Source organism: Crinia signifera, chromosome 11 (genome assembly GCF_055691185.1).
Source record: "Crinia signifera chromosome 11, ASM5569118v1, whole genome shotgun sequence".
Taxonomy (NCBI): Eukaryota; Metazoa; Chordata; class Amphibia; order Anura; family Myobatrachidae; genus Crinia; species Crinia signifera.
In genome coordinates, this window is record NC_139227.1 from 116,168,460 (window position 1) to 116,187,202 (window position 18,743).

An 18,743-nucleotide genomic window follows, 5' to 3' on the forward strand; every position below is an offset into this window, starting at 1 on the left:
CCCCATGGCCCCATATTGTACTAAACTTACCTGTATCAGCCGCTAATATTCCTCTTCAAGCACAATGGGCTGCAAACCTGATGTGCTCATCTCTGATACCGCTGCGTTGTCACGTGCCCCATGGAAATGCCCAAATCTGCATCAGTCCCCCTGTGAGTGTAGGGGAGGGGACGCGGACAGACCTACTACACTACAGTAACGGAGTTGCCCTCCGATCCCTCTTTGTGTTTTGTAGAATGGCGGGATCTACCTGCTGTCCAACCTCAGGGGCTGTGACAGCGACCGGCTGTATTTTGATGGCTGCTCGATGATATCGATGAATGGAGACATCGTAGCGCAGGGCTCGCAGTTCTCCCTGGATAATGTGGTAAGGATATTATTACTATGGCTAAGAGTTTCCAGCTGAGCTGTTTGGGGGAGAATTACACTCTTGGCTTCCGTTGATACTTAGGGTTTTATTTACTAAGATGAGAGTTCTACTGAAGATGAGATGTTGCTATAGGCAACCAATCAGATTTTGGGCCAGATGCACTAAGTTTCAAAAGTGATAAAAAGGAGAGGGATAAACAGGCAGCCAATCAGCTCCTTCCTGTCATGTCTCAGGCTGTGTTGGAAAAATGTCAGGCAGGAGCTGATTGGCTGGCTGTTTATCCCTCTCCAGTTTATCACTTTTGAAGTTTAGTGCATCTGGCCCTCTATCTATTATCTTCTACAATGTGCTAAATAAATAAGTAGATCTTGATTGGTTGCCCACAGTAACATCCCATCTTCAATAGAACTCCCATCTTAGTAAATAACCCAGTAAAGTAAAAACGGTACTTGTGTAGTTTCATGGCGCCGTGCGTCTGAGTCCCGCTACGCTCGCCACGCTATTTAAAATCAACTCCATGCCAACATGGATAGTGGGGGTATGAACTATCCATGTTGGCATGGAGTTAAGTTACTTTTTGGGACATATTTCGTGGCGAGCGTACACCCGGAAGTAGCACGGCGCCATGCTGGCGCCGTGAAACTACACAAGTACCGTAAAAACAACTGATTAGATAAATTCTGGTAGTTTTAATGCACCGATATATGTGGGAGTAAGTCCATCTATATGCATTGTCTCCCATGTCAGTGGCTGTGATTTCCCGGTGTGCCATAACCACCAAGTGGCAGGTAGGCAATGTGATACCCCTTTTAGACAGAAAAGTCTGATAACCCTTCATTTTGCCGGGAGCAGCCTGGCCCGCCTTCACACAGAGGAACAAATTATCGGGTTGAAAATTTCTACCCGGTGATTTGCTAAATAACACAGGTATTTCTTCTGTGTGAATGGGTTAACACGGGTCATAAATCCCGTGTCCTCGACCCTGGTCAATTCCAGGGTCAGAGACACAGGATTTACGACACGGGTGTGCCCTTTCACACAGAAAAAGGACCCGTGTTAATTCACAAAATTACTGTGTGGAACTGCTTCACCCGGTAATGTCGTTTTCTGTCTGAAAGGGGTATAACAAAGCAATGAAGAAGGCAAGTCAGATGCTTGGTTGCATAGGGAGAGGCATCAGCAGTAGAAAGAAATAAGTAATAATGCCACTGTATAGGTCATTGGTACGACCTCACCTAGAGTATTGTGTTCAGTTCTGGAGGCCATATCTCCAGAAGGATATAAATACATTAGAGACTGTACAAAGAAGGGCAACTAAAATGGTGCATGGCCTACATCACAAAATGTACCAGGAAAGACTAAAAGATCTTAATATGTATAGTTTAGAGCAGAGAAGGGAAAGGGGGACATGATAGAAACTGTCACATATATCAAGGGTTTTAACAAGGTACAGGTGGGAGACATTCTTCACAGGAAGAGGAGCAACAGAACACGAGGACATGCACTGACACTAGAGGGAGGAAGGTACAGGTGTGAGACATTCTTCACAGGAATAGGAGTAACAGAACACAGGGACATGCACTGACACTAGAGGGAGGAAGGTACAGGTGGGAGACATTAGTAACAGGAAGAGGAGCAGCAGAACACGAGGACATGCACTGACACTAGGGGGAGGAAAATACAGGTGGGAGACATTCTTCACAGGAAGAGGAGCAGCAGAACACGAGGACACGCACTGACACTAGGGGGAGGAAGGTACAGGTGGGAGACATTAGTCACAGGAAGAGGAGCAGCAGAACACGAGGACATGCACTGACACTAGAGGGAGGAAGGTACAGGTGGGAGACATTCTTCACAGGAAGAGGAGCAGCAGAACACGAGGACATGCACTGACACTAGAGGGAGGAAGGTACAGGTGGGAGACATTCTTCACAGGAAGAGGAGCAGCAGAACACGAGGACATGCACTGACACTAGGGGGAGGAAGGTACAGGTTGGAGACATTAGTCACAGGAAGAGGAGCAGCAGAACACGAGGACATGCACTGACACTAGGGGGAGGAAGGTACAGGTGGGAGACATTCTTCACAGGAAGAGGAGCAACAGAACACGAGGACATGCACTGACACTAGGGGGAGGAAGATTCAGGGGAAATGTGAGGAAGAATTACTTCACAGAAAGAGTAGTAGATATGTGGAATAGCCTCCCATCAGAGGTGGTAGACGCAAATACAGTAGTACAATGTAAGCATGCTTGGGATAGGCATATTGATATCCTTACAAAGAAATAAGAATCAAATATGGTTTGAGGTAATATGTTTAAAAAAGGGGCAGACTAGATGGGCCAAGTGGTTCTTATCTGCCGTCACAGTCTATGTTTCTATGTTTAAGTGTGTCTCTCCTGTCTGTGCGCACACGAGCTGACGTCACTTTTGTCATGTGACTCATCGCGGCTCATAGTGACCGTATGTACCTGCTCTGGATGGTGTGATTTCCGTCTGCTATATGCAGGGGCAAATACACCCTGATTCTGATGACTTTTAGCAAACCAGATAAATAGAAGCTGGTTACAAAAAAGTTTGACCTTTTCCCAAATTAGAGATGGCCATAAACCAATGATGAATCAAAGTTGATGATTCCAAATTTACAAAGTGTTGGGACACAGGGCTTAGCTCCGACACTCCCACAAAGCACTGACCTCGGGTTCTTTCTGGCCCACAATCAGCTCTATGGTAAAGCAGAGGTGACCATTGGTAGAACCACCAATGGTCCCTTTACTGATGGGTTCACACGATCGAAGATACCCATAAATGTTACCATCGATGGCTAACCGACCCATGTCTATCCCGATCCCAAATGAAGACATGTTCAGCTGCTGTCTGGTGTGCGAGACCCCGGTGTGCACATCGCGAGTTGTGTCTCACAACAAATGTAACACAACGTTTGTATGATCTCTCACAGGAAGTTCTCACTGCCACGCTAGACCTGGAAGATGTCCGCAGTTACCGGGCTCACACTTCATCGCGGTGTATCTCCGTAAGGAAATCCTTCACTTACATTATCATGTTATCCCCAATCTAGGCAGCAATTCATTAATGTAACCTCAAAGACTTTGCCGCTATCTTTAATTGTGACAATGCTTAGAGTACATGTTTTATTCATTGGACAATTAGTCTTCCGGGTGTTTTAATGCCAGAGACAGCAACGTTCTCTCCATACATCCTAGTACCTGCTAGGGAACTGTACAAAGGTCATTGAGATTGTGCTTCTTGGTTTAAATCTGCAGACTGCCAGCAATTTTATTTTGTACTACTACTTTTGTCAGCTCTGTGTATTACTGCAGTCTTAGTAATTCTTCCTGTAGTGACGGAAAGGACAGACGCACACTGAGGTAATGCTGCTTTCCTTATGGAATGAGTTATCTGAAAAGAGTCACACACTCTTATATATGAAAGATGTGTGTGGATCAGTGGTGTCAAACTCAAGGCCATCCAGCTGTTGTGGAACTACACGTCCCAGCATGCCCTGCAACAGATTTTCTATAATTGATTGCTAAAACTGTGGCAGGGCATGCTGGGACGTGTAGTTCTACAACAGCTGGAGAGCCATGAGTTTGACACCACTGGTGTGGATTAATGACAGTCTGATCTTACAGTACTTTTAGTCAGAAGAAAACACTATGTCTATAATAGATTGCGTTCTGTTTCTAGGCCAGCAGAGTGCCCCCCTATCACCGAGTACGTGTGGACTTTTCTCTGTCCTCATTATTAAATGATGTGTATACTCTGACTTCTGAGCCGGTCCCATGGAAATACCACAGTCCTGAGGAAGAAATAAGGTGATGAAGACTTAACTGCATGTTTAAATTGTTGTAATCCCCTCAATCCCCTCAGAATGGGCGTCTGTTCTGTGGGCTGAGCCAGTGTTCAGCACAACAAGGATTAATAAAGTTGCAAGCAGTGCTGGCCCAAGCTGTATCCCGGCCGGGGAGTAGACTGTGGTGCCTGATTTGTTGGGGCACTGACATCACTGGGAGAAGTGACTTAATGACGTCACTACTCCTAGCAAATCGATAGGCAGCATTGTAGTTCCCTCACCCCAAAGCTCTGTGTGTTGGTGACCGTTTTATTTTCTTTTTTATGAATTAAATGAAAGCACTTGGACAGTGACCCTCAGTGCTGCCACTAATTCCTAGTAAATACATTGGTTGTGTTCACAAAACAGCAGCTGCAATGTGTGTTCAATATGGGTGAAAATTATTAGGGGGATATTTATATACATATGGTTTAGGGAAATGCTCCAAATATTAAGAATCCCCAGAATATATCACAGCAGCTATCGGAGATACTGCAACGTCCCCCATTTATGGTTGCAATAGAAGCCCCAATGGGTTTCTATGGGGTCACTAAATTGTGAAATTGACCGTGTTTCTGAGTGTAAGTTTTTCGGAGCTTGTCCACAATAGCTAACGCCATCTTCAGCTGGTGTAGTCTTATAGTAGCCTTCGGGCGATTGTATGGCATTTACAGAGCTGACCCCATACTGGTGGTGACTGTCAGTGTACTGCCAAGCGCTGGGACGGGCTCATTCATACAATATTTATATCCCTTATTGCTGGGATTTCCAGAGATAAAAAATTACATTTAAACCAGCAAAATTCTGAATGTTTGTAATTGTGCCACTTAGGGTAGAATATAGTAACCCACAAAATGCTATTTTTGAGATAACAACGGGACTTTTTATCGTGATCTGCAAAGAGCCGCGGTTCAGTTGTCTGCACAATGCAGCGCGGCCTCCTGATCTCTACAGGTTTATCATCGGTACTTGTTTCCTAGCATGGCGCCACCGATTTTGATTGTATCCATCGGGTAGGAAAAATCGCGTTCATCGCATGCCAACCAAATCGCATGCGACGCGATCGACACGATTTTTACATTGGAATCAATGTAAAATGGTCCCTGAGACCCGATTTTACATTGATTTCAATGTAAAAAGCCCCAAAACCCCCCATTTTAATACCAAACCCCCCTCATGTTTGAAATGCCCCCCCCCCCATTGTTAACGCCACCCCACTATTGACGCCAACCCGAAGATACCCCTACTATCCACGTCAGCGTGGAGTTGATTTTATAAAGTGTGGCGAGCGCAGCGCGCCCCGCGAGGGGACGCGGATACCTTCAAAGGGGTCCGCGTCCCCTTGTGGGCTTCATAGGTATCCGCGTCCCCTCGCGGTTTGCCACGCTTCGGGCTCAGTGGCTCGCTGCGCTCGCCACATTTTATAAAATCAACTCCATGCCGACGTGGATAGTAGGGGTATGAAAAGGTCGGAGAACGCGTACAGCCGCCCCTCGCGGGCTCGCTGCGCTCGCCACGCTTCGGGTTGGTGTCAATAGTGGGGTGGCGTTAAAAATGGGGGGGGGGGGGGCATTAAAAATACTTTTTAAACATATTCAATGTGAAATGGGCCATATTGGCCCATTTCACATTGTCACCTATGTAAAATCGGGTTGATCGCGTTGACCGACGCGATCAACCCGATTTTCACTTTAAAAATAATTTAACATTGTTCCCTATGAGAAAATCGCGTTGATCGTGTCAGTCGCATCGCGGTCCCTTATTAGGGGCCGCTATGGACGCGATCGACCAGATTTTGTGTTTCACCGGCAAATTAGCTGGTGATTGACAGAAAATCGGGTCCATTGCGTTGATTGTATGCCTTAAGTGCCTTAAACTTAAGGCATACAATCAACGAGATGGGCACCGTGCTAGGAAACAAGTACCTTACCATCAATCTCCTTTCTCCACCTCCTGAGCAAGTGCAGAGGTGGTAAAAATGTCAGGATTTAGTTCAGAACCCCTGGGACACCCCCTAAATGACTAAATAGGCATTTACACGTTTTTCATCATTTTTAGTTGCAAAATAATGATATGCCATTTTTGGCATTAAAAAGTGCAGTATGATGGAAATTGGGGTACAAGGTATGTTGTACTCTATAACTGGGGGAAGTGATTTTTGGCCTTGCAGGAGGGAGTTACCATTTTTGTGAAGATTTTTTAAGATGTCTTAAAATGACCCAAATATATACTTATATCCATTTTTATGTACTCCCAATTTAATTTGAGCACTTATTTTGTTTAAAAATATTGCTTTCTATCATTTGTAGACCTTTTTATTTTGAATCATGCATATAACAGCCATAGGCAGCACGGACGGTGTAATGGTTAGCATTACTGCCTCACAGCACTGAGGTCATGGGTTCTATCCCCACCATGTGTTATATATACAGGGCAGTACGGATAGTGTAATGGTCAGCATTACTGCCTTACAGCGCTGAGGTCATGGGTTCTATCCCCACCATGTGTTATATATACGGGGCAGTACGGATGGTGTAATGGTTATAGCATTACTGCCTCACAGCACTGAGGCCATGGGTTCTATCCCCACCATGTGTTATATATACGGGGCAGTACGGATGGTGTAATGGTTAGCATTACTGCCTCACAGCGCTGAGGTCATGGGTTCTATTCCCACCATGTGTTATATATATATATATATATATATATATATATATATATATATATATATATATATATATATATATATATATATATATATATATATATATATATATATATATACGGGGCAGTACGGATGGTGTAATGGTTATAGCATTACTGCCTTACAGTGCTGAGGTCATGGGTTCTATCCCCACCATGTGTTATATATACGGGGCAGTACGGATGGTGTAATGGTTACATTACTGCCTCACAGCGCTGAGGTCATGGGTTCTATCCCCACCATGTGTTATATATACTGGGCAGTACGGACGGTGTAATGGTTAGCATTACTGCCTCACAGCACTGAGGTCATGGGTTCTATCCCCACCATGTGTTATATATATGGGTCAGTACGGACGGTGTAATGGTTAGCATTACTGCCTCACAGCACTGAGGTCATGGGTTCTATTCCCACCATGTGTTATATATACGGGGCAGTACGGACGGTGTAATGGTTAGCATTACTGCCTCACAGCACTGAGGTCATGGGTTCTATCCCCACCATGTGTTATATATATACGGGGCAGTACGGATGGTGTAATGGTTATAGCATTACTGCCTCACAGCACTGAGGTCATGGGTTCTATCCCCACCATGTGTTATATATACGGGGCAGTACAGATGGTGTAATGGTTATAGCATTACTGCCTCACAGCACTGAGGTCATGGGTTCTATCCCCACCATGTGTTATATATACGGGGCAGTACGGACGGTGTAATGGTTAGCATTACTGCCTCACAGCACTGAGGTCATGGGTTCTATCCCCACCATGTGTTATATATACGGGGCAGTACGGACGGTGTAGTGGTTAGCATTACTGCCTCACAGCACTGAGGTCATGGGTTCTATTCCCACCATGTGTTATATATACGGGGCAGTACGGACAGTGTAATGGTTACATTACTGCCTCACATCGCTGAGGTCATGGGTTCTATCCCCACCCCACCAAATTAACCCTAGAATGTCTCTGTGTGTGTGTGTGTACATGTGGTAGGGAATATAGATTGTAAGCTCCACTGGGACAGTGACTGATGTGAATGGACAGATATTCTCTGCGCTGCGGAATATGGGTGCACTATATAAATAACTGGTATTAAATAAATCCATTTGAATAAAATGTTCTTATTTTGACCACTAATAGACCTCTATGCTACTTTCCTATATTAGTTTGGCTTCTTTGGGGGTACAGACAGATTTCCCCATTTTCACCTACACTTTTATCTGGTTTTGACGCCACAAATTATTGTGCAAATCCAGTTTTTGCACGTTGGCAGTTGGGTATGTGGAATCGCAGGATACCCAGGAAAATCCACTTTTTGCAGCACTTTTTTGTGCAATAGACACAGATAAGTTGATTGCGGCATTTTTGCAGCTAATTCAATTACCCCTTAGTGCAGTGGTTCCCAAAATGTGTGCCTAGGCACCCTGGGGTGCCTCGGGATGTCTGCACCCTTGCAGTGCCTCGGGTTGGGAGAACATGACGAAAACTAATTATTTATGCTCAAAGTGATAGACAGAAGCAGTGCTGGTGGCTGCCAATTATACAAGTCATGGACAGTTAGAACCACAGCGATGTTCCCACCACATAACTGAACGAGGGTGACCGCTAAGCACAATTTACTTAATTTTTTTATTCATCTATAAGAAACTTTTTGACTAGGCGTGCCTTGAACAAATGCTGATATTCTAGGGCGACCTGGTCAAGAAAGTTTGGGAACCACTGGTCTAGTGTATTAGATGTGGAACATAGTGTTTAATATAGATGACCTGACCGGTCACAGTGCAGCTCTCATATATCACTGTACTTGTTGTTGCAGCTTAGGACCTGCGTGCTGGCTGTGGGACTATTTACGGCGTAGTAAACAGGTAATTTCATTATTTTCATCATTTCTTTTACTGTAGTTTTTGTATAAAACTTGCTGAAATCTCCTTTCTGTATTCATGTTGGTAGCTGGCACTGTGATCCAGCTGCTGGGAATTCCTGACTAGTGCCATTAGCTCCAGTATGCAAATAGGGGGAGGAGTCTAGTGCTTCATCGTTTTAATAACATCAAATCAGAAGAGGGGCTCCGGGGATGTGTCTAGTGGAGAACTTTAAAATGTTGCTGCAGAAACTACATTCTAACACTGGGAAACTGTCAGAAATGGTTCATTAGACAAGTTGAGTAAATCTGATTGTCTTAATTAATATGTCTGAGTGACCATATTTGTAGTTCTCCAAAATTTCAGAGAAAATGGTAATTTGCCACTTACACTCTTACATTACAAGTTCCGGTTTCCCTGAGTATTGGAGTTGGGAAACACTGTTGCGGCACTTCCGTTGTTGCTGCGCCTTTTTTATATCTGTTGCACAATGCGGTCATTGTACATTTAATATCAGAAAATGTTAATGTAGATGTGTGTGTGTATGTTTATACACACAGTATATGTTAGAGAGATTCAGACTGGTACAACCCCCCTCCCCCCTATATATTTGTTAAACAGGAACAGAAGGGATCCCTGGACACTAATACCCCGTTCTCACTGCAGCCAAATTCCCGGGTCTAGCATGTGGACCCGGGAATTTTCCTTTTAACACGGGATTTTTGGCAGTGTGAATGGGTCACATACCCGGATCTCAGACACGGGTAAAACCCTGCTTTTTACCCGTGTCTGAGATCCGGGTATTCAGACACGGGTCGACCTGTTCACACTGCCGAAAAACCCGTGTTAAAGGGCAAATTCCCGGGTAGAACTTCTTCACCCGGGAATTTGCCTTGCAGTGAGAATGGGGGTCCAGCACGGCAAAGCAGTGTATTTCTCACTCGCAGTGAGAACACAGCATTAGTGTAAGTACTTGCTATGATTCCCCTCCCCACACGATGTATATACACCTTCAGTCACATCCTCCTCTATTTAAAAAAAAAACACATTTGAAAATCTTGTCATACCCAGGATTCAATCCAGTAACCTTCCCTATTGCAGTCAGACACCTTACTCATTTACCCATGTTTTCCTGTATGGAAGGAGTATAGATGGGGGTGGCAGGGTGATGCCAGGCATTGACAGGTACTTCCTTGCGTTTCCCTGTGCGGTGGCACATGCTGTACAACCCTATTTGCAGGCTTGGCATGAGCTACATAGCTAAGAGGACATTATGTGTATGGTAAGGGATGGCGCAAGTAACACCATCTCATCAGTCTGCATTACAGATGTCACCAGTACTTACATAGGGCTAATGTTGTGTTTCAGGGGGGGTTCCTTCTTCCTCTGAGCGGTGGGGTGGACAGCTCTGCGGTGGCCTGCATCGTATTCTCCATGGGTCGCCTAGTGTGCCAGGCTGTGGAGAAGGGCAGTAAGTGCACGTGGTGTAATCTGTACCTACCTTTCTGGAACCCAGCTGGTTACCGGGAATTACTTCCTCATTTATATCCTGTATCTGATCAGGTTCTGTGCACCTTGTAGTCTCCCTGAATGTCCGGGAGAGGTATGGTTAGGAGGCCGGATCTCCGCACCATGTCCAGGCTGTTATTATGTGCTGCTCCAACCATCACCTTTATAATTAGTCCTTTTAAAATGGAATATTCTTAAAATCTCTTTGTGTCACACTGGAGACATTGAGGCTGATTCAGAGTTGCATGCAAGTCTGTTTTGCGTAGTTATCATGAGAGTTTTTACGTTACACTTGCATCGGAACCAGACATACGAAGCGTTAGGCAACAATTCAGAGTTATGAAGATGTGACACAGCTCAGTGGTTGTAACTGGGCAGTCGCACGTAGACCAGGTGTTCTGTGCGCGTGGGACTGCAAGCTAGACCGGGCTGAATATATACCGTGATCCGCCTGATAGGACTGGCGGAAATGCACAGTGAGCGTTGTATAGGAGCGGTGCGGCTTGTTACAGTGCATCTCTGAATCGGGTCCCGTGTTCTTGTTAATACTTAGTTGAAAGAAAGTTGTATCGATATTTTATATTTGGGTAGATGAAGAAGTGCTGAACGATGTGCGTCAGATAGTCGCCGATGAATCCTACACGCCCGTGGTTCCCCAGGAACTCTGCCGTCGCCTTCTGACTACTTGTTACATAGCTACGGAGAATTCCTCGTCTGAAACCCGGGAGAGAGCCAGGATGCTGTCAGAGCAGATAGGGAGGTGAGCCAAGTGTGATTGGGCGTAACAGGTGGACTAGAAATGTGAGTGTAAGGATTTCATATTAGTGACATGACAGAAATATTTGTGTTTATTAATTCATTAACAAGCGTGTCACGTTATTGTCTAATGTAACCCATATCCCAAAAGCATTTCCCTACACAGATACTCCAACTGGTTCTCAACCCTGATGTTATACCTCTCCAACAGTGCATGTTTTCTGGCTCTCCTCTTAGGAGAACAGACAAATGTATCAAATTGGTCATTGGTGATTACTACTCCTGTACTTCTAGCAGAAGTTCTGTAAAGCGTGGAAGCTCGATGTGACCTCTGAACAGGCCTGAGAACCATTGGACCTGTGCTTACATCCTACACATAGGCCCTAGAGCAGACATGTCCAGTGACCTCCAGCTGTTGTGAAACTACAAGTCCCATCATGCTACAGTTTTGCTATTAGGGAATGATAAAATTATGGCAAGGCATGCTGGGATGTGTAGTTTCACGACAGCTGGAGGGCCATAGGTTGCACATGCCTGCGTTAAACCAGTTATCTGAGATTTTGTTCAGTATTGTGTATCTGTATTTAAGTTATCACCTGACCCCGAACATCGATCTGGCTGTTACGGCTGTTGTTGGTATATTTACTGCAGTGACTGGTAAAACGCCTCGTTTTCGTGCCCATGGAGGATGTAGCCGAGAGAATCTCGCCCTTCAGAACGTGCAGGTAATCTCCGCTGTAGACCATAATAGGAAGTGTAAAACGCAAACAGATCTGATGGCTCGTACTAATCCGTTAAAGTGCAGAAACAATTTTTTTTCACATTTAGATTTTTTATTTTTGTTTTTGATTGTTGTGTATTTTTTTTATGGTAAATACTTGGTACAATGATATATTGTTAATAAATAATATATACATTTTAACTATTGGTGTTGTGTTGCCTAGCGCCACAAAGAAATATCCTGCAGAAACTAAGGGCCTGATTCAGGGGTGGAATTACTGCAGGTGTCAGATATGTGTGATACACACACACACACACACATACATACTGTGTGTGTGTCCACATACATGTAAGCCTCCTTTCGCGTTACAGCTATGGCACGTCTCGGTAGCACCGGGTGCCATTTTGTGACTTATTTCCATTAAATAGAATCTTATTTGCAAAACAGAGCAAATAGGACGCACAAGCAGCTTCAGCTGATTACAATGATATGCAGCATTTCTGCTGCTGTATCTCCGTACAAAAACACTGGAACATATACATGCATTTAGTAAAGCATATATTTCTGTGACCTGTCTCTTCAGGCTCGCATCCGGATGGTGATTTCCTATCTGTTTGCCCAGCTAAGTCTTTGGGCGCGCGGCTTGCCGGGGGGACTTCTGGTTCTTGGTTCAGCTAACGTGGATGAGAGGTCAGAGGTTCTATGATGCTACGTCCTTTTTCTAAGTGATATGAACAGTTGGCTGTCCAGATGTCGTCCTTTTGTACCCGTCGACCTTCAGCACTGTTGACTTTTTACATGTCGACCATTTGTACATGTCCCACTAGTCTCTGTAGACCTATCATACAGAAAGCAGTGGTTCCGGTGTAGTTTGGTTGCTCCGTGTTCTAAATCCCGTCATGCCTAAAGGAATAGGGATAGCCTTAGGGCCTGATTCAGACTGCGAGTATACGCAGCGTAGCGAGCAGGTAAACGTGCCCCTACGAACGCCGCGGTCCCCCGCCACCGCGTGAACCCCCTCACTAGCATGCGATGTGTACAATTACACATACCCTCCGGTGCAGTGGGAGAGAAATCATTTGATGGTTGAATTTTTTTTTTTATTCCAGCCGCTATCCGGGCGCTGACATCATGTGACATCTCGTGATGTCAGCTGTCCGCCCCAAGCAGGCATCGACGCGCCTGCGTTCTCAGGGGGGTACACCCAGCCTTTTTATGGGCCCTGAGTCCACCCCCTACCTGCCCCCGGCTCTACCTTCCTGGCGCGAACGGCTCAGCGGGTGGGAAACTCGCCAAAGCTATACGCAAACCCCAAACATCGGGGGAGGAATTCGGCCCAAAACTAATGTGTCTGAATCGGGCCCTTTGTTTCATGTGAATTTGTAGGTCGCCTTATAATGAATATTGCCTGAGCCACAAAAAAAAGTCCGCCATCTCTGTGTCCGCCTTCTCTGTGTCCGCCATCTCTGTGTCCGCCATCTCTGTGCCCGCCATCTCTGTGTCCGCCATCTCTATGTCCGCCATCTCTGTGTCCGTCATCTCTGTGTCCGTCATCTCTGTGTCCGTCATCTCTGTGCCCGCCATCTCTGTGCCCGCCATCTCTGTGTCCGCCATCTCTGTGTCCGCCATCTCTGTGTCCGCCATCTCTCTCTGTGTCCGCCATCTCTGTGTCCGCCATCTCTCTCTGTGTCCGCCATCTCTCTCTGTGTCCGCCATCTCTCTCTGTGTCCACCATCTCTGTGTCCGCCATCTCTTGTGTCCGCCATCTCTGTGTCCGCCATCTCTGTGTCCGCCACCTCTGTGCCCGCCACCTCTGTGCCCGCCACCTCTGTGTCCGCCACCTCTGTGCCCGCCATCTCTGTGCCCGCCATCTCTGTGCCCGCCATCTCTGTGTCCGCCATCTCTGTGTGCTCGCCATCTCTCTCTGTGCCCGCCATCTCTGTGCCCGCCACCTCTGTGCCCGCCACCTCTGTGCCCACCATCTCTGTGCCCGCCATCTCTGTGCCCGCCATCTCTGTGTCCTCCATCGCATGTTAATGTAATGGAGACCTGAGTCTGCTTTACTGCAATTGGAAGCCACAATAAATAAAGCACTTTCTAAAGAAAATATTAATCTTTTGTATCTGATAATGACATGTCCAATTATATAATATTTCTTGTTACCAGCGCACTGAGTAGAAGTGTTGCGGGCTAGCTGCATACACTTAATACGGTGTGACTAATCCGTATAAGTTTACTATGTACAGGTTATTGTTTGTGTGTAGCGCTCTGCCCTTACAAATAAAAAATGGCAATAATGAATAGATCTGTACCCCTGATGTGCTTTTATCTTCTAATTTATTGGTAAATATGCAGTGTCTATTTAAAAGCATACACCTGATTGGTCACAAATCTTGTGAGCACTGTGTGCGGCTGCAGTGCAGCCGACTCCGGGCTCGTACGGAAGCAGTGACCGCTGTTCCCGGCTCGCCTAAGCTGCACCATCCCCCCCCCTCTCCGAAAATCTTAGAACCAGTACGGCACGCCGATCACTGAGAGATTGAAAGGGGTACCTGAAGAAACGTCAGAGTGTACTTACTGTTAAGCGGGACGCCGCTACCAGAAAGACTTCCTTTGCCGCTTCCTTTATTCTACACAGCAGAAGCAGACACAAGATAACGAACGAGTCAGTCATTCCTCAGGAACACTGACGGCAAACTTTGCTACTAATATATCTGATACTAGAGCATAGCAGGACAGTACAATTTCCTACTGTACCAAGATTTGTGACCAATCAGGTGTATGCTTTTAAATAGACACTGCATATTTACCAATAAATTAGAAGATAAAAGCACATCAGGGGTACAGATCTATTCATTATTGCCATTTTTTATTTGTAAGGGCAGAGCGCTACACACAAACAATAACATGTCCAATTATATGACAGGCATGTAGAGAGACGGGGTGGGGGTCAGCGGCGTGCAAGGGAGGGATAACCCAAAATGGCCGCTCCTTGCTCCCTCAGCACACCTACCAATGTACTGAGGCCCAACTGATGTCTCGGCGGCCCTGTATTTATCTCTATATGTAGTCCAGATATCAGTCCTTTTAGTTATCGCTACATGCCCAATGACAAGCCAGACCAGGCTGTACCATACCGTACTGTACGGCCTTTTGTACTAATTTCATTTTTTTGAATCTGCAATATTGTGATCATTTCTTGTTCTTTAAGTCTTCGAGGTTACCTGACCAAGTACGACTGCTCCAGCGCTGATGTAAACCCCATTGGTGGAATCAGTAAAACAGATCTCAGAGGCTTCATACAGTTCTCAATCGATACCTTCCATCTCGATGCGCTGAGCAGGTGCGTGGTGGCCACAAGTCATCTGCTGGTAAAGATTTATTAAGCTTCTACTAAGTCTTATTCTATCTACATTGCAGCATATTATCCGCCCCACCTACCGCAGAGCTGGAGCCACTCACAGATGGACAAGTGTCACAGACAGATGAGGTAATACAACTGGGATTAATGACGTCACTAATAATAATGAACGCTCAGAACCACAAGTCCATTCTAGGCTGCTGACGTTCATGTTATAGGGGGTTATTCTGGTTAACTCGCAAAGGCAAATTCACTCTCAGATGGACAAAACCATGTGCAATGCAGGTGGGGCAGATGCAACATTTGCAGAGAGAGTTACATTTTGGTGTTATTTTGTTTCTGTGCAGGGTAAATACTGGCTGCTTTATTTTTACACTGCAATATAGATAACAGTATGAAGTACAGACCCCACCCAAACCTAACTCTCTCTGCACATGTTACATCTGCCCCACCTGCAGTGCACATGGTTTTGTCCATCTGAGAATGAATTTGCCTTTGCGAGTGAACCAAAATAACCCCCATAGTCTCGCCAAAGCCGTGTATAAGTAAAGAACTTAAGGCCCATACTCACTTTTACCATTTGTGCTGCGTTCAGCTCAAAAGCCGCCCAGTGGTGACTTTTGGGAGTTGTGGCAGCGAGCAGTGCTGACTGCTGGCTTTCACAGCTCCGTTGAGAAATGGGGAAAGAGGGACAGGAAGACGGCCTAGGGCACTGGACTAATTTGACAATGAATAAGAAGGCATTCTCCAATCAACAAAATTAGCTGTAGATATATTATGTTATACAGTTGTGGAGGTGTTCCCAGGGAGTAGGGAAAGTATTTGCAAGAAAGAGATATCCAAGAGAGGATATCAAACAGTCTCCCAGGTGGGGCACATCTCTATAAATGGAAATATGACTGTAAAGATTAAACTTTATTAGTTCTAAAATTGATCCTTGAAGATTGGATCAAAAAAAGACATTAAACAGAGACAAACAAACAACATTTATACATGAATAGATTTGAGAAAGTAGTGACATATAACTTTCTAAAGTGTCTGTAGATCTGTAGAGGAACAATGACTTGTACATATTGCCTCAAAAAGATCAGTGACTGGTCTCTGAATTGTATTCAGAATATTTCTGAGCTCGCACGGTCAGTATGACACCCAATACCCACCCCCCCATGGCTAAATGTATTGGCCACAAGCCTCGCTGTTTGGGGGAATCCTCGCAGTCCTCTGACAGCGACGGTTCCCCCGGAACATTGAATAGGGTGAGCGGCCGGCACGGGGGATAAATGGCAAGGGTCGCTTGTTTTCGGCGATCCCCGCTGTTTAACCTCCTCACCGGCCATATTGAATTTGGCCCAGTGTGTATGGCCGGGCAATGAGCGATGAACGCTGATGTACGCTCCCGCATCATCACCGGCCTCCGCCAATGATCAATTGGAATTACCAGCAGATGAGCGATGGGGTGGACGGCGTTCCGTAGCGTCCTGCAATGGAAGCTGTCCATCCCCTACAGAAAATCGCTTGGATGGGTGAAAATCGCTCAGTGTGTACGCACTGATCGATGTTCAGCCCAGTGATTTCTCCACGTCATCGCTCTGCATAATCGCTTATACTCTGCATATACATTTAGGAACGAAATGTTCATGTGATTGTTAAACAATTCATCAACGTCTTCTCATACACATCGGGTCTCTCCGGATCAAAGACACCCATAATGCACCAGGACAGCGCTAACCCTGCAATATCCGGTGTCTGTGCCTAACGAGCGTGGAAAGATACACAACATCTTGCTAGATAGTGGACACCTTGCTGTCATTAATTAAGTAGTCCCAATTTGTCTCACATTATAAAACCCTGGTGCCAATCAATGAAAGACCAACTTCTTTTTAACTGTCATGCTCTGTTTAAAAAAGGGGTACAATTATGAGTGCGACAAACTTCGTTCTCAAGCACCCCCAATAGTTCACAATTCCCGGATCACCCAACAGATGCACAGGTGTGCTCATTGCTCGCTGGCACATTACCCAGGTCACCCGGCAGTTGCACAGGTGCACTCATTCCTCGCTGACACAATTTAATTAATTGGTAAGCTGCGACATTCGAAGCTTACCGAGTCAACTAGAATCACCCCGTGTTTTTAGTGTCTGTCCATTCTGCCCCCTGCAGGATGATATGGGTATGACGTACGATGAGCTGTCTGTGTACGGGAAACTGAGGAAAATCATGAAATCTGGACCATACAGCATGTTCTGCAAACTGCTGCTCATGTGGAGGGGAATCTCACCAAGGCAGGTAGGTCAAATCTGTACTGATTCTCTCCCAATACTACCTGTTGCTGCTCCGCCGACCAGGTGCGGCACTCCAAACTGTTGAAGCATTTATGTGCTCAGAAACCGTGTGTAGGCAGTTTTTGTAACATCATTTTGAACCACTTGCTTGTAATTAAAACTAATATGCTTTAGTATACTAACATATACTGCCAAATGTAATACGCTCCGAGTTCAATGGTGGTTTTTTTTTTTTTTTTTAAAGGGCCAATCATTTATAAGGCAAAATCATGCCTTGTAAATAACTGTCCCTTTAAAAAAAAATAAAAAATAGGTGTCCAGCATCTTACATGGCCACCAAACTCGGAGCTTAGTACATTCGGCCGATCATGTCATTAACTTGAACATATACGGATCACCAGCGGATGGAACGCTGGCATTCCGATAGGGGTAATTTGGTCTTGGCAGCGTTTTGTATAACATGTTTCTGTAGCCGTAAGTTATAAAGCACCTGATTAGTCAATGCATCTGTCTGCTTTACGGCAGGTTGCCGAGAAGGTGAAGCACTTCTTCCGGATGTACTCCATCAATAGGCACAAAATGACCACACTGACGCCTGCCTACCACGCAGAGGGCTACAGCCCTGATGATAACCGATTTGACTTACGCCCATTCCTGTACAATGCATCTTGGACGTGGCAGTTCCGTTGCATTGATGAACAAGTAGGTGTCCTCCTAATTTATACAGTATTTGCAGAATTCTAGAAAAGAAAGCGACAAATGCAATCTTGCATCCCGTATAATAAGAGCACGACGCTGCTCCTCACCTCTTTACGTGCAGTATATAAATAATTGCACAAAATTCTTTCAAGAACACTTGTTAGGGTACAGCAAATTGTGTTTATTCTATACGTATTATCTGTTTCAGCTGTCTTACCTGGAGGAGAGTAACACGGGGGAAGCGTTCGAGGAGGTAGACTGAGAATTGCTGCCGGTAATACTCCTATTACCGTTATCTTACTAGGTTGCAACAATGAAATCATTTTTGGAAATAAATTTTATTGATTATAAAAAACATCACTTGTCCTCTCTGTCCAAACACTTAGGCTTGCAGCCCCTGGTCACAGGTCCGCAGTCCCAGACCTGGCAGGGGGCGTCATAGTCAAATGCATACACACTTGCCGATGCCGGGACTGGCGGTGGGGGAGGGGGGCAGGAGGCCGAGCTGTATTATGCAGCATGGTTTTTGATGAAACCGCTGTACGGACTAAAAGCGGAGAAAGGCGTCAAAGATTGAGGTTTATGCATACCCCTTTGTTTTTCTAATTTATCAGCTGTACCGGTGT

At 45.4% G+C, this 18,743-nt stretch overlaps 1 protein-coding gene across 1 annotated transcript in view; it reads left to right on the forward strand.

Annotated features, from left to right (window-relative positions):
* Nucleotides 1–18,466, forward strand: part of NADSYN1 (NAD synthetase 1) — a 28,685-nt gene extending 10,219 nt beyond the window's left edge. The window contains exons 9-21 of the mRNA XM_083164351.1: nt 236–367; nt 3,329–3,403; nt 4,078–4,205; nt 8,744–8,792; nt 10,158–10,260; nt 10,890–11,058; nt 11,644–11,779; nt 12,359–12,465; nt 14,987–15,118; nt 15,196–15,265; nt 17,297–17,422; nt 17,944–18,120; nt 18,326–18,466. Coding sequence (XP_083020477.1) covers nt 236–367; nt 3,329–3,403; nt 4,078–4,205; nt 8,744–8,792; nt 10,158–10,260; nt 10,890–11,058; nt 11,644–11,779; nt 12,359–12,465; nt 14,987–15,118; nt 15,196–15,265; nt 17,297–17,422; nt 17,944–18,120; nt 18,326–18,379 — 1,458 coding nt within the window. The 3' untranslated portion in view covers nt 18,380–18,466. The remainder of the gene's footprint in view (nt 1–235; nt 368–3,328; nt 3,404–4,077; nt 4,206–8,743; nt 8,793–10,157; nt 10,261–10,889; nt 11,059–11,643; nt 11,780–12,358; nt 12,466–14,986; nt 15,119–15,195; nt 15,266–17,296; nt 17,423–17,943; nt 18,121–18,325) is intronic.
* The last annotated feature ends 277 nt before the right edge of the window (nt 18,467–18,743 follow it).